Here is a 20670-nt window from a genome sequence, read left to right on the forward strand (position 1 = left end):
CTACCATAGCTTTTTTTTTATGTCCTTTTTAATTCATTAACAAACATTAGGATAATTATAGAGGTTTAATAAGAAGTAATTATTTTTGCTATAACAAACTATAACAGTCAACTTCCCGGAAAATCTGGATAACATCACATGTTGCACATTTTCTTTCCTTTCCACAAAAAATCGAAAAGTTTCCAGTCCTTTAATTGCTTTTTACAAACTTGCAACTGGAAGTGACTGTGCTTATCACTGACAAATTTAAAAATCTCAATTTTCCCCTCTAAACGAATTCACCAAAATCTAATGTTGTTAGTTGCTTCATTTCCCAAAATTTCAAAGGGCATGAAAGCATCGTATTGGCAGTTCTATGAACAATTAAATTCGAAGAAGTAAAGTAGAGGGAATCCAATTTTTCTTATCTGAAAAAGCCGCTTTTAAATGCTACTTGATGCGGCGTCTGAAAATATGTCAAGTTGTTTATATTTTGTGTTCATGTCACTCTTTCGCGGCTTGATTTTGTATCAATAAATTCACAAGTGGATGCGAAAGACCGCCGTTCATTCCTTTGTTACATGCAGCCGTCTATAACACCACTGTGAGAAGATTCATTTTCTGTAATCGATCTAATATGGCAAATTTGAATAAGACCGCAATGGAAGAAAATATGCCACCTCTTCTGAAAACTTTTTCTAGATCTTATCTGTGCGTAATCTGCTTACGTAATACTTGAATGGCCCCTATACACAAAACATTTCGTTGACAGATTTTTAGTGAATCATTTAAAAAAAAAAAGCAGCTCAAAATATAAATAAATAAAAAAACATTTTGAGGCCGTAAAAAAAAGTAGAATGTAGAAAGTAAAGATGCCCAAAAAACATCAAAAATTCTTGCCCCTTCAATGGCGACAAACAGCCTCCTCCACTCTCTTTGTTTTATCATACTTTTTTAGACACCCGCAGCAGAAGAGATCCACACAGAGAAAATCAAAACCTTTAATACACACACACTATCATTATGTATGGCGGGAAAAAGTATAGCATCAAAAGTTAGCCAACCAGATAACGCCGCCAGCCGCCCGCTGCCGTGGCGAATTTTCCACCCTCCCCGTTTTCACCATAGCTGCCAAACAGGTTCCTTCTTCCACGATATGTTTCGTCAAGTCACAAGTCAGTCAGTGTTTGGACGGCACACGGTAAACCGCGTCTCTCTCTCTCTCTCTCTACGAACCAATCCCTTCTCTCTCTCTCTCTTCATCCATATTTTTAATCCTCTTTTGTTAATTAAACCTCTCATCAAATCTCGCCAAATTCAACAATAGAACCGTATAAGGCTACGGATCAGTTTGTCAACTCCCAGTGGGAACGTCAAATTAATTCATCGAGAAAAATAATTAATTAACATGTGATTAATTAATTTCTCAAGTCGGAATTCGAGGAAAAAATTTTCGGTTCGTTCAATATTTAATTTAATTTAGTTAGTTGTTTTTAATTTTTTTTTTCCTGCGTGTTGGTGCAACATGTTGCCGTTGACCAGCAGCGGTGGGTCACGAACTAGAAGACATTGTGGTGTGAAGTTCCAAGCCATTGAAAAGTCCCAAATATGTTGAATCCTTCGTTATACAATTCAATTAATTACAAGAAATATAAGAAGTGGTAGTGTGTGTGTATAGTAGCAGTCTCAATATATAATTACTCTCTATCCTTTGTTTTTGTTTCCTTCGGAAGGAAAAGAAGAAAATTTTCTGGGTGGGATTTTTTTTTTTCAGGTTTTCCCTCCGTTTCATAATTATTATTATTTTGGAATCCCGCAAGCGGCACATGGTGAGACGTGCAACTCGCTGGTGGCCTCCTTCACGTGCTTCTCATTACTACAATGTGTGTTGTCGTCGTACGGACGCGTTATTTTAGTATATTGTGCTGTCTACTGGCCGTCGTGTCGGACATGTCCTCAGCTGGTGCTGCTGGAAGTGGTGGTGGTGGTAGTGGTGGTAGTGTCAAACACATGGATTATAACGAGGACGAGGTCTTCGACGCATCTCCAGAGATTTACACGGATCAGTTCGTCGTCAAGGTCCGCGGTGGACCCGAACTTGCCAAAGAACTTGCTAGGAGACACGGCTTCACGTTCGTCTCAAAGGTAAGTTGAGCGGTTTTTGTTTTTCTTTTTTTTTTCTCTCTCTCTTGTGATCATTGGTTTTCCAATGTTTACAAACGTCTTGTCACATCAGGGCTGTGTTCTCCGGGCATTCCATTCGTGCGCGCGCCCTTGAACTTGGCGCCTTGTGAGTGTTTTCGCCGACGAGTGCTCCTCTTGCATTTGATAGTAACGTCACTGGCTATTGGTAGCACCGAAACTTTTTCGAACAGAGGCGGATTTGTGATTTTGCCGCCTGTGGGCCACACAAGTTTTGACGTTTTCTTCCTCCCATCCAAGTCTAATTTTCTTGGACTCTCATTCCTCAAATTCGCAGCCCTGGGCCATATCTCCCCATCGCCCCTATAAATAGGCGTCTGTCTCTAAGCCACTCTTTTGGTCACTTCCGTGCTCACACAACTCTCTAGGTCACTTTTTTTTACCATTTATATGTCCACGTACTCTCTAAGTGACTGTTATAGTTGATCACTCACTTAGTACCCCTTTCTCTTTAGGTCACTCATTTACCAGGTACCTCATTCTCTAGGTGATCTTTCTGGTCACTCCGATGCTTACACACACATGGACATTATTTTGGTCATTAACATGCTTCTTTCTCACAAAGTTTTGGGAACTCACATGTGTGCATATGCTCTAAATCGATCTTTTGGTTACTCACTGACCTGGTCCCTAGTTCTCTAGGTCTAGGTCATATGGTTATTCACTGGCTCACCTGATCCCTCAGTTTCTAGGTCACATTTTTTGGTCACTGTCTAACCTGGTCCCTCGATCTGTAGATCGCTCACGTACTTGCAAATTTCTAGATCACGCGTGTGACATAACATTTGATCACTCATTGACATAATTATTCGGGGCAGTGGCACATTTATGATTTTACCACCTACAGGCTATACAAATTTTGCTGCCCTCTCCTCATAGGCGGATATAGATTCGAAAGTCTGGGAGGGGGCACACGATGATGATGATTTAATTTCATATATACGCCTATACATTAGATAAGTCTAGCTCCATCTTTGACACGCACCCTGTATATCCGCCCATGACACTCATTCTTAAAATTTGCTTTCCTGGGGTATAGTCAATACCGTCTAGAGCAGACGGTAGCTCTGCTCTCGAAGGTATTGGTATAGTACGCTGTGCCTACCCGCCCTACCCCTGTAAATGTCTTAGTGTTTACGACCTACTACAGCAGTTTTTCTTAAATTTTTGTCACTAGCAGCTTTCTTGCCCTATTCATGGTTCATCTGTGACTCCCCAGAATAATTTAGTAGATATTTTTCGCGACGCCTCTGACAAAGTTAGGCCGCTCCTAGTAGCCACGACGAACACTTTGAGAAACACTGTACTATAATATTAGGATCATCAGCTCCCCATGCAAAAAGAGCTGCATTTAATGTGACGGCAAGTACAAATTATATCATTAATATCGAATTATCAAGGTTTTCGCGTCTTTCGATGATCGCCACCCACATTTACAATCGTTTCTCTACGAAAGACTTAAATTTCATATTCTTACTACTTTTAACTCTCTACTAAACTGATGCAAATTTTCACGCCATGATATAGTGTTTTTCCGATCATCATCATTTTATAACATCAAAAAAATACGGCTTTCATTAAGAGTTTACCGGATATTCTCAAAATAATGTTCTAAAGGTGGGGATTTGAATATTTTTGTTATTGTGTAAATTAGTACTTATATATTATGAGATTACACTAAAAACACAGACAAGTCGTAAGTGAGAAAATGGTCTAAAAGTTGTATCTTGGATCGTTCTTCAAGGAGCGAATGTGTCGAAGATCCGACAAAAACGGTGATTGGGCAAAAGTGCGCGCGGCATGTCTATAAAATATGAAATGTCATTAACGATTACGGCTGTGGAAACAAGAAATAACCCCAGGGAGTAGTTTATAGCCTATTTACTTTTTCTCAAAATTTAATAGAGCCCATATTTCTTACGATTTCATTCAAATCGGTGCACAAGGGTTATGCATAAAACCCATCTGAAATGCACAACCGCTTCTTGTCTATGCGCATTTTTTTCCCGGTCTACTTTGTTGATGTCCTTTGGGGCACAGAATCTGCCGGCTAGTGTTTTACCGTGTGTGTGTGTGTAGTCAAATACTGACGGAGAACTGAGGGGTGTCCCCCACTTCTCAACGCTTTGCCAAAAACATAATAATTATGATAAAGTAATTACTTAATTATTAATAGAGTGTTAATTAATATAACACTGCCCCATAACAGAAATCATGGTTGTCTTACCTAAGTATGGATAGGTTCTCGGTTTATCCCACTATGTGCCTGTTCCACTTTTTTTTAAACATATCAATTATGTTAGAATTAACGACCCCGGAGATAAGCTATTCCATTTTTCAACAACCCTATTAGAGACCAAAACCTGGAGTTGTACCTTACTAAATGATAGTGGTGTCCCCTTGTCGAAGCACTTGATTGACGGTGTATTAATAACTCATGGTCCATCCTATAAATGGCGTTGCAAATTTTAAACAGTTCCATCATACTGCATCTCCATCGACACTTGTTTTCATCCATGTAAACATATTCAAGAAATCAAGTCTTTCTTGATAGCTCAAGCCCCGTCAAAGTTCGCCAATACGCATTTAGAGGCGTGATTCGTGCAAGTTATCACTCAATTTTACTCCGAATTCCAGTGACGAGTGGAAATTCTTCTTCAATTTTTTTTAATAGCGTTATTTCTCACTGCCTAAACGAAAAAAAAAAACTTCGTTTTACAAAAATAGCCCATAAAATTTTGGAGAGAAGTGAAATTACACTTCAAAATTGTATTTTCGGATAACACTGAGAGCCCCGTGCACCAACAAGAGCGCACGTAGTCGATCCTGCTTAGGACATTTTCTACGACTAATTTTCATGAATTTTACTTTTTTCCTACATCGATAATGTTAACTTCTCCCGGATACAACGTTTAATTTTTTTTGCTATTCCCGTTTACAACAATCGTAAAATTCACATTTCCCGAACTTTTTCTTCCCTTGAAATCAGCATATCTTTTTGCGTTTCCTTCATGTAAAGAAGCGAAAACGATGATTGTGCTATCGTTGAAAAATTTTTTTCCTTGTTCTCTCACTTTGTCCAACAGTATATAGTGTGCACAACATAATTACCCTTACCACTGTTCAAGTACAGAAGGTTGATCGAAGTTATGTATCTGAATAGGAAGACCAACAGATAAGATCTAGAAAAAGTTTTCAGAAGAGGTGGCATATTTTCTTCCGTTGCGGTCTCATTCAAATTTGCCATATTAGATCGATTCCAAAAAATGAATCTTCTCACAGTGGTGTTATAGACGGCTGCATATAACAAAGGAATGAACGGCGGTCTCTCGCATCCGCTTGTGAATTTATTGATACAAAATCAAGCCGCGAAAGAGTGACATGAACACAAAATATCAACAACTTCACATATTTTCAGACGCCGCATCAAGTAGCATTTAAAAGCGGCTTTTTCAGATAAGAAAACTCGGATTGCTCTACTTTACTTCTTCGAATTTAATTGTTCATAGAACTGCCAATACGATGCTTTCATGCCCTTTCAAATTTTGGGAAATGAAGCAACTAACAACATTAGATTTTGGTGAATTCAGAGCAAGTTAAAAAGTAAAGCTCTAAGTTTAGAGGGGAAAATTGAGATTTTTAAATTTGTCAGTGATAAGTACAGTCACTTCCAGTTGCAAGTTTGTAAAAAGCAATTAAAGGACTGGAAACTTTTCGATTTTTTGTGGAAAGGAAAGAAAATGTGCAACATATGATGTTATCCAGATTTTCCGGAAAGTTGAATGTTATAGTTTGTTATAGCAAAAATAATTACTTCTTATTAAACCTCTATAATTATCCTAATGTTTGTTAATAAATTAAAAAGGACATAAAAAAAAGCTATGGTAGGTGTAAAACTATGACTTATAATATTCTTATAGAAATTTCCCGCTTAGGGGCCATCCAAGTCTTACGTAAACAGATTTTGAGCTATTTTTGACCCCCCCCCCTCCCCTCCCAGCAAAATTTCGTCAGCAGCTTAGAATATTTCACATCTTCAAAAAGGGGTGGTTGATGACGTAACCTTCAACCACCCTCCCCCACTTGTCATCAAAAGTCAGCAAATCCGAAACCCCCTCCCCCCCCCCCGATGCTGACGTAATACTTCAATGACCCCTTACAACGTTTTTAGTTACGGTTTCTTCAAAAACGTTATAAGCGGGATCGACTGTATATGTCCCTCTGTAAGCATGGTCTCCAAAACCGTACAGCATATTCCTGTCCAGTACGAACTAAGCTCCTGAAAAAGTGGAAGAATGACTCTTAAGCCATAATATATGGGCGTTTTAAATCACCACATTTGTAATATTGCAGCCACGAAAAAAATTTCAAAACCATTTCTTAACATTGGTAAGCATCGTATATCTTAAAAACTACTTTCTCCTAATCTTTTCCATTTCGTTATAGCAACGTGAAATTTTTTCGAAATCGTGGACGAATATATCATTACATTAACGCATTAAAAAGAATGAAAAATTTCATCAATTCATCACAAATATTTCTTCGGAGAGTACCAAACTACACTAAAAAACGAAAATTACCCACTAAAAATCCCTTCCCCCTTTTCATATAATCCTCTTTTTATTTTAAAATCTTGGAATTCCCATTCGCTTTAAAGAACAACAGAAAAAGATGAGAAAAGAAAATATTTTGAATAACATACTTTGCAATATTTTTTTCCCCTTTGAGAGAAAAAAATCCCTTTTTTGCCAAAAAAAATACGAATTATACATTAAAAAGAAAGATTGAATTTTCTAAAGGATTTATGTATTTCGAAATATATTTTCCGACTGCTTATTTCTCTATTCAAATCCAATTTCGTTCTATTTTGTTTTAGTATTTGGATGATTAAATGCGAAGTTTTCTTTGGAATTTTTATTTTTAAATGCGTAGGTGACTTTGGATTGTATTCGGAGGTGTTTTTGTGACCTTTCGCTGCCAAAAAAAATCTGCCCTGCGCTTCTTCTTTCGGTCATTTCAATGCACCGGTTTTGAATCGGTACGCAGTGTATCTCCCTCCAACCGGTGTTGAAGAAGTGTGCCACCGGAAAATGAGAACGATCGCAGCAAACAATAAAAAAAAAAAAAGGTCTTTTTTGGTATGTGTGCCGAGGGACGAAAATCATTGAGAATTATTCTTCTAACAATTCTCGTGTATATAGCCAACCACTTAACAACATTTTGCATCGTTAAATTAGGACTAAAAAATATTTAGTTAGCTGCTAAATTTCTTAGGAGCCAAGCATGATTCATTTTCAAGAAAACTGGTTATAAATAATGTTGTTGTTGTTGTTTTTTTTCCGGAATTTAATAACCCGTTCTCACGTTTAAAGACGTTACAGTGAAATCAGAAAACTTTGCGTCATCCTCCATTATTAGCCTCCATATTTAGCAAGTAAATGTAGAAAAATTTAGGCGCTAAAACTGATTCTGTAGTCGCAATGACGACCTTGTGCTTATGATTTGTCAAGTCCTAGTTTGACGATACGCTGAAATATGCTCAACGTATCGCCGCTACATTACTATTCCTACTAGGGTTACAAGCATTATCCTATCCCCCTCCTGTGCAATGTTTTTTGGTTTTTTTTCCAACTGGCTTCCTAAACTAATGAGTATAGATTCGTTTAATGTTGTTTAGTAAACTTGTGATGCAGGTATAGTTGGAGGGTTCAGAAGCCAATTAGTGTCAATCAGTCACTTTCTTTATGAAAAAGATTTGCGTATTGCAAGCGCCATTGTAAAAATTTTCAGTTGCCAAAGCATTCGAGTCGTTAATCTTTATAGTACAACCGCAGATGGCGCCTGAAAAATTGACATTTTTTTTTGGCCATCATTTTTAAAACAACCTTTTACCTCGTTATAAATATTTGTTGATTGCCTGCTGAGGCGTCAAATTACAAAAGTTTTTACAAATGTCCGGACAACGTTTAATAAAAATTCTTGCTTCAAATTTAATAATGCATAATGTGTATAAGGGCCACCAAACCAGGAGGGTATGCGGGTTACGTGTTTCGGGCCAAAAACCAGAGAGGCTCCGAAATGGTTGCAACCCTAATTACGTTTTAATCTTTGAATTAGGGCTTGACAAATCTTTAAAGAAAAAATTGTGCCAGCGAAATTTCATAGGCATCAAGCATTTTTTCTCCGACAAAGTCGATCAAAAAGAGTGTATTCTTTGACTTGTCCATGGCTTTTATAGTTCCCTTTCCATTCTAGCTCACACGCTGACATAACTTCCGTTACTTTTGTGCTGTCCTCACAGACTTCAATTCAGTTGTCATACATAAAACAATAATAATAAAGTGCCAATGTCAATTTCTTGGTCGCCACGGTGATCTGGCACATGGACTTGCTAAGCCCTGCCACAAATATCAGTATTATTCGTAAAATATGAATGCACGGGAAATAACACGGTGAGAAAAACTGGCAAAAATCAAACGGTAAGTTTTCAGTAAACCTATCACGGCATAATTTTGCCGATTTCAAGGCCCGATACCAGGAAACAGCAGGAAGTTGGTTTTGATGCGAAGTTTGGCTTCCTTTAATTCCTGGTTCATAGCGCGAATGCAAGCCGATCTCTCTACAACGGTACAAATACTCAATCGTTACACATCATTCATAGTTTGAGAAATTGATAGCAGCACTAAAATATTCACGCACAACACAAGATACGCACACAAACTGTTAGGTACACATGCACTCTTCCGGCATAACTCATTGGGTAGTAAATTGTCGACGACAGACCGGAGTTGTGCTCGGTTTGAAAGAAAGAAGGCAATAGCACGTCGATTGAGAAGCATTATAATATGGGTATTATAATCCAGCTGGACTGTTACCCATATTATAAATGTAGACAATTATGTAGCCAGCTAATCCTTGATCGGAATCTGATTAAACCATATCTAACTCCATATCTAATCCTAAAAGTTTTTTCACCCAGCCTATGATTATGTTAAATATCCCAGCTATGCTATACTCCGTCATGATTAATTCCCTCTTACTACTGAAATTGTATAATCTTGCTACAAATTCCTAGATCTCAACCATTGGGCAAATGGTTTGCGTACCCACAACAAATATGAGCTCGAAATTCCCATACTCGTATATATATATAAGCCGCAGGGGCGTAGCCAGAAATTTCGTTCGGGGGGGGACCACTTTCATTTGGGGGGGGGGGAGACCAAAGTGACAGAACAATGGATTTGGCCATCTTTTTCCCTTTTTTCGGTCATTTTCTCACATTTCGGGGGGGGGGGGGACCAGGCCCCCAAGTCCCGCCCCCCCTCACTAAGCCCTTGATAAGCCGAGTCTTTTATTCAGAAGAAATCTTTCATTTGTTCTGAAAATCGGCTTATAAGGCCGAAACATGCTATACTGACTTGACGTAATTTCGCCTCATGTCAGAATTCTGGTTCGTGGAAATTGGGTGACATGGAATTCCCACATCACAGAAAGTGCAGTGTGTTTCGCCCTTTATACACGGGTCAGTTTTTATGGAAAAAAAGTTTATAGAACGGAACGGGTTTTATCGCCTCCTCCCCATAGCCAAGTGCACATATCGTGGCCCACAAAATGGGTTCAACTCGGCCCCACGAAAACAAAGCCATACTTTAGCATCTTAGCATCATGTGGGAGGGGGGTGCTTCTGGTCAAGCAATAAACTAAGACCTGTATGATTTGGACATAATTTATGTCATTATGGCAAGGTCATCTGAGACCCCCCTTATGAACCAAGAGACCCAAGGCAGTGCCCAGGTCAGCCCCTGCATTAAGACAGCCCTACGTCAAAGGAGTTTCCACAAAAAAAGTATCGATCCACAAAGCACGATAACTACAACATTTTGTGGCCCGCGAACGGTAGCCATCTCTTATATCCGGGCAAGCAGATTGAACATTTCGTACAACCATGCTTTTCCGCTCATGCTGTAGCCATTGATACGATGGGGGAAAAAAAGTTTTAATGCTATCACGTAAAGTGTGGGGTGTCTAAATGCGAGGAGGAAAAAATATTTTGGAAGTTTTGATCATTTTTCCAATAAAAAGTAATGTTATAGACCTGATGACGTTATACCGAGGTCTTACTGTACCAACATAATTCATCGCAAAACTTATTAAACAAGCGTAATGATGATTTTCATCATGAAAATCCATCAGTGATTATAATGTTTTTAGATAACACGAGAGTTGTTTATTTGAATAAATTCTCGGTGCTTTATCCTCAATGTAAACATAAAATTTGAGTTGGGCAAACTTTTCCCCGGAGATAACGCCAACCGACATGGGCGAATATAATGGAAAAGAGACGTTCAACGGGGGATTTTCTATTCAAGTCGGGCTCCACGTATCGGATTCGGTCTTTTATTCGCATTTAACAACCGAAACTTGATCTTTTATAGGATCTCCCTCCCTTTCGCAAAATGAAGAGACTACCATTCATACATGTATACATATTACACAGCGAAGCCAAATATTCGACGAAAGCCCCCCCCCCCCCAGAGTCTCGTGTCCATCGTGTTTTCAACTAATCAATATTCATCGTTCAACGGCGGACAGTACCGTATCAAATCTATGGCTCTTCGAGCGAATATGTATATGGAGCGTTTCACGAAAATTCTCCGAAAAGGAATAAAAATTCTATGGTTGATTTTAAAATTAAATAAAAATACACACACACTTCCCGTTAACGGACACTTTTCTGATCCCCGGTCCCGGGGAATAGGGCTTCAGTGTGTTTCACTCCCCGATAGCGGACAGTAAAATCAGACAAACTCTATTTTACAAGATTCATTGAAATACTGATTACTTCTGGAGGTTATTTCTGATGATTACAAGGAAGAAAATTCATCCCTGCCACCACGGGGGATTCGGCAAGCGAAACACCGCTTGCCGGACGAGTGCTCTACCATCTAAGCTATGGAAGCAGATAGAATATTTTTATTAAAAAAAAACCCCGTATCTTAGAAACACGAATTTTTTACTACAATGTAATTTTTTATAATCGGCATTTTTAGAATCGGTTTCCAATTTTTTTTATCCTTTTGGTGGTCGCCAAGGTGGGGGGGGGGGGGTCGGCTTATACACGAACGAGTTTATACACGAGTATATACGGTATCTCTTTTAAATTCGTCGTCGGATGCTTCTTATAAGTTCTAATTTTACTAATTTCCGAATTTCCGAAACAGGCTTCGTTTCTATTTGTTTCCTCGTCTTTCCTTTCTTAAGACAAAAAGAATATTGGCAAATGATATTTTTTTTCTTGGAACCAGTTTCGTCTGATTACATAAACCCATTGAAGAGCCTCATTTCTGTGAAGAAACTATAGTAATAATAATATTGAAAAAAAAAGGGGGAAGAGAAAAGCTAGTTTCTTATGGAAAAAGAAACCTGTTTATTATTGCAGGAGCAAGTAACACGTGTTCACACTCGGAGAAGCATGTTAATATTACGGAGTGAAATTTGCAAAAAAAAATAAATAATAATAATTTCTTAATACTTTAATATTTTACACTGTGTGAAGCTACGTAGGAGAGAGAAAAACCTTCCTGTTAATTTTTTTCGTATTCTTATAAGTAGTATCGGCAGCGGTTCACCGCCGGAAGTGACGTCACACTTCCGGTGTTGAGATATAGTACGAGGTGTCTTATCTCTTTTCCGGTGTTAAGTGGCAGCTGTTGTTAATTAAATGACTTCCGGTGTTGAGATATAGTACGAGGTGTCTTATCTCTTTTCCGGTCATTAAGTGACATCTGCTGTTAATTAACCGACTTCCGGTGTTTATCAAGTGACCTCTGTTGTGTATTAGGTGACCTACGCTGTTTATCTCTACAGAATGCCGACATCCGGTGTTTATTAAGTGACATCTGTTGTTAATTATCCGACTTCCGGTGTTTATTAGGTGACCTCCGTTGTTTATCTCCACAGAATGCCGACTTCCGGTGTTTAATAAGTGACATCTGTTGTTCATTATGCGACTTTCGGTGTCTTATCTCTATTAAGAGACAACCGCTGTCTTATCTCTATTGGTTATTAAGTGACTTCCGGACCTACCGTCGTATAAATAGCGCGGTGTGTGAGAGACAGACACCATTAGATTTTTCTTCACCGTCCTAGGTTGTTCGCTTTCTCTCATCGACTTCATCATTCTTTCGACTCGGAGCAAGATGGAAAATCGTAATGTAAGTACCTGTATATTCATCAATTCTAAATGCGCAGATATCGTGTTTTAATGTAGCGTATTAAATTTATGTTTTTTTTTCCAGAATGTTTTCGACGTGGAATCTGTTTTTGACAACAATTCAATGCCTGATGGTATCGATTGGGACGAGGTAACTTGATTTAATTCATATATTCAAAAGATTCACCTAGTATTGCTACTGTGTTTTAACACGGATGATTTTTATACTGATTATAATACTGTATTTTTTCTAGAATTCTAATCTGTTTGGATCTGATTTTACTATGGACGAGGCAGAACTGATACTCACCGAAAACCCGTTCTTGGAAGAAATAGATATGAACCAAGCTGAGAAGGTTAGTTTCAGTTGTCTTATGGCTTTTTCTTTTTCATTAGTTTCTTCCTCATATATGTACATACATATATTCTAACATTTATTCTCTCTCTAACAGGACCCCGTGGATCAGATAGGTCAAGGAAGGGATCCTGGCGAGGGTACATCAAGACAAAATACTGTAAGTTTTCTTGAAATAGAACATGTTTATTACTGATTATTTGACTGTTATATACAAAAAACACTTGTTTTCTCTCTTCACATATTCTAACATTTATTCTCTCTCTAACAGGAACCCGAGGATCAGATAGGTCAAGTAAGGGACCCTGGCGAGGGTACATCGAGACAAAATGCAGTAAGTTTTCTTGAAATAGAGTTTGTTTATTTCTGATTACTTGACTGTTACCCCATGAAACTCATTTTCGTTTTTTCTCTTACAGAACACGAAGCCATACGTGTTGCAGGAAAAGTCCCGCAAGAAAAATTTCCGCTTTAATGCGGAACAGATCACCTTCACAGCTCGAATACGAACGGAGGCGTTGGTGGACCCGTCAACTCGTTTAATAGCTGCTGTGGCATTTTTGCGAGCGTTGTTGAGGCAGCTGATAGACGAGACAACTAGCGGGTTGCACCCCGAGGACCGAATACGGTACGTATTTGTTAGATATTTAGGGACTGGATATTCAAAGTGACGAATTATTTGGAATAATTGATTATTTTCTCCTTTTTCAGAATCGTCATGACATCCGACAATTTGGACCGGCCAATCTCTACATCACTTGTTCCAGTGGCTTCGCTCACGATAGAGTCACTACTGGCAGTAATAATGAAAGTGCTGCAGAGTAAAAAATCCATACCACTGGACGACCCTTCCCTGAGGTTTGACGTTATCACAGTCAGATTACCACGGGGAGGGGGTGCACCAAGACGCAAGATCGCCAATATATCGTCTGACCGGTTGACAAAAAAGTCAATTATACGTATGCCCGAAGACGGACTCTGTTGTGCCAGGGCGATAGTTTTAGGTAAAGCCATCCTAGACAAGCATCCAAGGCTCTCGATGATAAAAGACGGGCGCAAAAATATACAGAGGGAGATGGCTTTGGACCTATATAGGGAAGCCGGAGTACCTGAAGGTCCTTGTGGTTTTGATGCAATCGCCAAATTTGCCGAGGTCCTGGACGTGCAAATATTCGTCAAGTCCTCCGAAGAATTTTACCAGGTAATTTATTATCACCGAGAATTATACTAATATTATATTATACAATATAATATATTCTTATATAATTTCTTACTAATGTCTTTTTTATGTAGGTGGTGTTCAAGACGGCCAGGAAGGACAAAAAAATATTTTTGTTGCTTCATGGTGGGCACTACGACCTGATAACATCTCCCAAGGCCTTTCACGCATCAAATTTCTACTGTCCGGACTGTGACAAAGCTTATGATCATGTTCAAAGACACAAATGCGCTACGAGATGCAACACTTGCTTCAGCGATGAATGCATCCTCGTCCACCCACAATTATGCAGGGATTGCCATAGGACATGTAGATCCGCCGACTGCTACGCAAGGCACAAGAGTCTTGAAGGCAAGAGCAAAACCTTTTGCCAACAATTCTACGAGTGCCCGTCCTGCAAAAAGTTTCTCGTGGAAAAAGAGCGGCCTCGAGGAAAACACGTCTGCGGAGAAAAATATTGCAGCAACTGCAAAGTTTTCCATCATGACGAACTACATCTATGCTCTCTCAAGAAGAAGACGGTGAAGGCCCCCACCGACAAGCTCATCTTCTTCGATTTTGAGACAGACCAGTCAACGGGGGAGCATATTGTCAACTTTGCAGTTGCTCAATATGCGGACGGCCAAGAGACGGTCTTCAGTGGCTACGACACCATCAACGACTTCTGTGCATGGCTGTTCCGCAAGGAACACAGAGGATACACCGCAATCGCCCACAACATGAAGGGCTTTGATGGCCAGTTCCTGCTCAAGTAAGTTTTTTTTTTCACTATTCGAAAATGTTTACATAAATATAATGTTACTGTTTTTTATGTGTTGTTTTTTTTCCTTTGTAGATATCTCCTAGAGCAAGGAGTAAAACCTTCAGTTGTGCCGTGCGGATCAAAGATTATGGCTTTGCGGCTGGACTCCCTAAAAATCCGGGTTATAGACAGCCTCAACTTTCTCCCGATGGCTTTGGCCAAACTACCAAAGACTTTCGGTCTAGAGGAGTTGAAGAAAGGTTTCTTTCCTCATCTCTTCAACAGACCAGAAAATCAGGATTACGATGGAGCCCTTCCGGAGAAAGCTTTCTATAACCCGGAAACATTCAACGCCGATATGAAGGCGAAATTCGATGGATGGTATGAGCAGAGAAAAAAAGGGAAATTCGTGTTCAAACACGAAATGTACGAATACTGCAAGTAAGTCCTTTTCTATATTATAATATGTTTTATTTATTGTTCTATTATTTCTTCACTGTACTTAAAATTTTTTATTTTTTTAGGTCAGACGTCGATATTCTTCGACGGTGCTGCTTGCAGTTTCGTGAGGAATTCCTGGAGCTAACCGGTGTCGACCCATTCCAATACCTCACCATAGCCTCGGCCTGTATGGCAACGTACAGGTCGAAGTACATTGAGGTGGGGTCAATTGGGATGGTGCCCGTCAACGGTTACGTGAATCAAACCAACAGCAGCCGCCTTAGTATCGAATGGTTGTCATACCTGGGTGAGAAGAACAACCTAAAAATTCACCATTCCAGAAACGGGACTGGAGAAAAAAGAGTGCTTGGTCTCAGCGTGGACGGTTTCTGTACCGAAACAAACACGGTGTATCTGTTTCACGGTAATTACGTTGCAGATTTTATTTTCAAAACTTTTTTTTTTCTCCAATTATTATTATTTTTTCATGTTTCTTTTTTTTCTTTTCAGGATGCTATTGGCACGGCTGCCCGCAGTGCTTCGATAGGGACCTGGTGAATCCCAGCACGCAGACATACATGTGGGAACTCCACAAGAAAACATCAGAACAAGAGCAGAAAATCCGTCAAGGCGGGTACAGGCTTGAAGTCATGTGGGAGCATGACTTCAATGCCATGAAGAAAACGGACGGGGGTCTGAAAAGTTTCTTGTTGGATTTCCACTATGTCGACAGGTTGGCACCCAGAGATGCATTTTATGGTGGTAGAACCAATGCCACCAAGCTGTTCTACCAAGGAACAGCAAAATACATTGACTTCACGTCATTATACCCGTGGGTCAATAAATACTGCAGGTAAGTACTTTAAATATTATTTATAAGTTATTATGACCATCACATGTATGAAATGTTTTTAAATGAATTTTCCTTTCATTTGCAGATATTCGGTTGGCCACCCCCGGATAATTACGGAGAACTTTGGGGAGCTGGGGTCGTATTTTGGTATCATAAAGTGCAAAGTACAGCCACCAAGAGGACTATATCTGCCCGTACTCCCATACAGGTAAATGGAATGATTTTTTTCTTATTTGTTTTCACATATCATTATAACAGGTACTAATGAGTTTCATTTTTTCTAGATCCGGCGGAAAGCTGACTTTTCCCCTATGCCGTTCGTGCGTGGAAACACTGTCTAACGAATGCCACCACAACGACGAGGAAAGGTGTATTACGGGAACATGGGTTACAGAAGAGCTCAAGAAGGCAGTTGAAAAAGGTTACGTCGTGATGAAAATTTACGAGGTATTTTTTTAATCTCATCACTTTAATCTCATCACTTTATTACTCTAGCAATATATTGTGTAGTCATATGTTTTAACTTCTTTTCTAGGTTTATCATTTCGAAGAATCTCGGGAAGGTCTTTTTGCCCCCTACATAAACGCCTTCCTGAAAATCAAGCAGGAGTCCTCGGGTTGGCTGTACTTTGCACTTTATGATACCAAAATACGACCCCAGCTCCCCAAAGTTCTCCGTAATTATCCGGGGGTGGCCAACCGAATATCTGCAAATGAAAGGAAAATTCATTTAAAAACATTTCATACATGTGATGGTCATAATAACTTATAAATAATATTTAAAGTACTTACCTGCAGTATTTATTGACCCACGGGTATAATGACGTGAAGTCAATGTATTTTGCTGTTCCTTGGTAGAACAGCTTGGTGGCATTGGTTCTACCACCATAAAATGCATCTCTGGGTGCCAACCTGTCGACATAGTGGAAATCCAACAAGAAACTTTTCAGACCCCCGTCCGTTTTCTTCATGGCATTGAAGTCATGCTCCCACATGACTTCAAGCCTGTACCCGCCTTGACGGATTTTCTGCTCTTGTTCTGATGTTTTCTTGTGGAGTTCCCACATGTATGTCTGCGTGCTGGGATTCACCAGGTCCCTATCGAAGCACTGCGGGCAGCCGTGCCAATAGCATCCTGAAAAGAAAAAAAAGAAACATGAAAAAATAATAATAATTGGAGAAAAAAAAAAGTTTTGAAAATAAAATCTGCAACGTAATTACCGTGAAACAGATACACCGTGTTTGTTTCGGTACAGAAACCGTCCACGCTGAGACCAAGCACTCTTTTTTCTCCAGTCCCGTTTCTGGAATGGTGAATTTTTAGGTTGTTCTTCTCACCCAGGTATGACAACCATTCGATACTAAGGCGGCTGCTGTTGGTTTGATTCACGTAACCGTTGACGGGCACCATCCCAATTGACCCCACCTCAATGTACTTCGACCTGTACGTTGCCATACAGGCCGAGGCTATGGTGAGGTATTGGAATGGGTCGACACCGGTTAGCTCCAGGAATTCCTCACGAAACTGCAAGCAGCACCGTCGAAGAATATCGACGTCTGACCTAAAAAAATAAAAAATTTTAAGTACAGTGAAGAAATAATAGAACAATAAATAAAACATATTATAATATAGAAAAGGACTTACTTGCAGTATTCGTACATTTCGTGTTTGAACACGAATTTCCCTTTTTTTCTCTGCTCATACCATCCATCGAATTTCGCCTTCATATCGGCGTTGAATGTTTCCGGGTTATAGAAAGCTTTCTCCGGAAGGGCTCCATCGTAATCCTGATTTTCTGGTCTGTTGAAGAGATGAGGAAAGAAACCTTTCTTCAACTCCTCTAGACCGAAAGTCTTTGGTAGTTTGGCCAAAGCCATCGGGAGAAAGTTGAGGCTGTCTATAACCCGGATTTTTAGGGAGTCCAGCCGCAAAGCCATAATCTTTGATCCGCACGGCACAACTGAAGGTTTTACTCCTTGCTCTAGGAGATATCTACAAAGGAAAAAAAACAACACATAAAAAACAGTAACATTATATTTATGTAAACATTTTCGAATAGTGAAAAAAAAAACTTACTTGAGCAGGAACTGGCCATCAAAGCCCTTCATGTTGTGGGCGATTGCGGTGTATCCTCTGTGTTCCTTGCGGAACAGCCATGCACAGAAGTCGTTGATGGTGTCGTAGCCACTGAAGACCGTCTCTTGGCCGTCCGCATATTGAGCAACTGCAAAGTTGACAATATGCTCCCCCGTTGACTGGTCTGTCTCAAAATCGAAGAAGATGAGCTTGTCGGTGGGGGCCTTCACCGTCTTCTTCTTGAGAGAGCATAGATGTAGTTCGTCATGATGGAAAACTTTGCAGTTGCTGCAATATTTTTCTCCGCAGACGTGTTTTCCTCGAGGCCGCTCTTTTTCCACGAGAAACTTTTTGCAGGACGGGCACTCGTAGAATTGTTGGCAAAAGGTTTTGCTCTTGCCTTCAAGACTCTTGTGCCTTGCGTAGCAGTCGGCGGATCTACATGTCCTATGGCAATCCCTGCATAATTGTGGGTGGACGAGGATGCATTCATCGCTGAAGCAAGTGTTGCATCTCGTAGCGCATTTGTGTCTTTGAACATGATCATAAGCTTTGTCACAGTCCGGACAGTAGAAATTTGATGCGTGAAAGGCCTTGGGAGATGTTATCAGGTCGTAGTGCCCACCATGAAGCAACAAAAATATTTTTTTGTCCTTCCTGGCCGTCTTGAACACCACCTACATAAAAAAGACATTAGTAAGAAATTATATAAGAATATATTATATTGTATAATATAATATTAGTATAATTCTCGGTGATAATAAATTACCTGGTAAAATTCTTCGGAGGACTTGACGAATATTTGCACGTCCAGGACCTCGGCAAATTTGGCGATTGCATCAAAACCACAAGGACCTTCAGGTACTCCGGCTTCCCTATATAGGTCCAAAGCCATCTCCCTCTGTATATTTTTGCGCCCGTCTTTTATCATCGAGAGCCTTGGATGCTTGTCTAGGATGGCTTTACCTAAAACTATCGCCCTGGCACAACAGAGTCCGTCTTCGGGCATACGTATAATTGACTTTTTTGTCAACCGGTCAGACGATATATTGGCGATCTTGCGTCTTGGTGCACCCCCTCCCCGTGGTAATCTGACTGTGATAACGTCAAACCTCAGGGAAGGGTCGTCCAGTGGTATGGATTTTTTACTCTGCAGCACTTTCATTATTACTGCCAGTAGTGACTCTATCGTGAGCGAAGCCACTGGAACAAGTGATGTAGAGATTGGCCGGTCCAAATTGTCGGATGTCATGACGATTCTGAAAAAGGAGAAAATAATCAATTATTCCAAATAATTCGTCACTTTGAATATCCAGTCCCTAAATATCTAACAAATACGTACCGTATTCGGTCCTCGGGGTGCAACCCGCTAGTTGTCTCGTCTATCAGCTGCCTCAACAACGCTCGCAAAAATGCCACAGCAGCTATTAAACGAGTTGACGGGTCCACCAACGCCTCCGTTCGTATTCGAGCTGTGAAGGTGATCTGTTCCGCATTAAAGCGGAAATTTTTCTTGCGGGACTTTTCCTGCAACACGTATGGCTTCGTGTTCTGTAAGAGAAAAAACGAAAATGAGTTTCATGGGGTAACAGTCAAGTAATCAGAAATAAACAAACTCTATTTCAAGAAAACTTACTGCATTTTGTCTCGATGTACCCTCGCCAGGGTCCCTTACTTGACCTATCTGATCCTCGGGTTCCTGTTAGAGAGAGAATAAATGTTAGAATATGTGAAGAGAGAAAACAAGTGTTTTTTGTATATAACAGTCAAATAATCAGTAATAAACATGTTCTATTTCAAGAAAACTTACAGTATTTTGTCTTGATGTACCCTCGCCAGGATCCCTTCCTTGACCTATCTGATCCACGGGGTCCTGTTAGAGAGAGAATAAATGTTAGAATATATGTATGTACATATATGAGGAAGAAACTAATGAAAAAGAAAAAGCCATAAGACAACTGAAACTAACCTTCTCAGCTTGGTTCATATCTATTTCTTCCAAGAACGGGTTTTCGGTGAGTATCAGTTCTGCCTCGTCCATAGTAAAATCAGATCCAAACAGATTAGAATTCTAGAAAAAATACAGTATTATAATCAGTATAAAAATCATCCGTGTTAAAACACAGTAGCAATACTAGGTGAATCTTTTGAATATATGAATTAAATCAAGTTACCTCGTCCCAATCGATACCATCAGGCATTGAATTGTTGTCAAAAACAGATTCCACGTCGAAAACATTCTGGAAAAAAAAACATAAATTTAATACGCTACATTAAAACACGATATCTGCGCATTTAGAATTGATGAATATACAGGTACTTACATTACGATTTTCCATCTTGCTCCGAGTCGAAAGAATGATGAAGTCGATGAGAGAAAGCGAACAACCTAGGACGGTGAAGAAAAATCTAATGGTGTCTGTCTCTCACACACCGCGCTATTTATACGACGGTAGGTCCGGAAGTCACTTAATAACCAATAGAGATAAGACAGCGGTTGTCTCTTAATAGAGATAAGACACCGAAAGTCGCATAATGAACAACAGATGTCACTTATTAAACACCGGAAGTCGGCATTCTGTGGAGATA

The 20670-nt window shown here is 39.7% G+C and overlaps 4 protein-coding genes across 5 annotated transcripts in view; 3 read left to right on the top strand and 1 right to left on the bottom strand.

Annotated features, from left to right (window-relative positions):
- The first annotated feature begins 1152 nt into the window (after positions 1 to 1152).
- The window catches only part of LOC149087959 (furin-like protease kpc-1), a 253187-nt gene continuing 233669 nt past the window's right edge, over positions 1153 to 20670 (top strand). The window contains exon 1 of one of the 2 annotated variants that reach the window (XM_089243124.1): positions 1153 to 2124. In XM_089243124.1, the coding sequence (XP_089099250.1) occupies positions 1861 to 2124 (264 nt within the window). In that variant the 5' untranslated portion in view covers positions 1153 to 1860. The remainder of the gene's footprint in view (positions 2125 to 20670) is intronic. The other variant, XM_089243117.1, reaches the window with a different exon arrangement.
- Positions 12535 to 16015, top strand: LOC149087960 (uncharacterized). Its single transcript, XM_089242081.1, has 9 exons — positions 12535 to 12750; positions 12847 to 12909; positions 13021 to 13083; positions 13169 to 13377; positions 13461 to 13950; positions 14043 to 14719; positions 14804 to 15151; positions 15235 to 15575; positions 15662 to 16015. The coding sequence occupies exons 1-9, from the start codon at positions 12679 to 12681 to the stop codon at positions 16006 to 16008; spliced, it is 2610 nt and encodes an 869-aa protein (XP_089098207.1). The 5' UTR covers positions 12535 to 12678; the 3' UTR covers positions 16009 to 16015.
- On the top strand, positions 16067 to 16776 carry LOC149087961 (uncharacterized). The gene is made up of 3 exons (XM_089242090.1): positions 16067 to 16212; positions 16289 to 16451; positions 16540 to 16776. Exons 1-3 carry the CDS (start codon positions 16067 to 16069, stop codon positions 16774 to 16776), a joined length of 546 nt encoding a protein of 181 aa, XP_089098216.1.
- LOC149087962 (uncharacterized) lies at positions 16711 to 19333 on the bottom strand. The gene is made up of 5 exons (XM_089242097.1): positions 18851 to 19333; positions 18082 to 18758; positions 17650 to 17997; positions 17226 to 17566; positions 16711 to 17139 (listed from the first exon to the last, which is right to left on the bottom strand). The coding sequence occupies exons 1-5, from the start codon at positions 19331 to 19333 to the stop codon at positions 16793 to 16795; spliced, it is 2196 nt and encodes a 731-aa protein (XP_089098223.1). The 3' UTR covers positions 16711 to 16792.

The sequence above is a fragment of the Pholcus phalangioides genome, unplaced genomic scaffold, assembly GCF_987345545.1.
Source record: "Pholcus phalangioides strain wild (caught in Gottingen) unplaced genomic scaffold, Ppha-v1.0 ptg000003l_1, whole genome shotgun sequence".
NCBI classification, from domain to species: Eukaryota; Metazoa; Arthropoda; class Arachnida; order Araneae; family Pholcidae; genus Pholcus; species Pholcus phalangioides.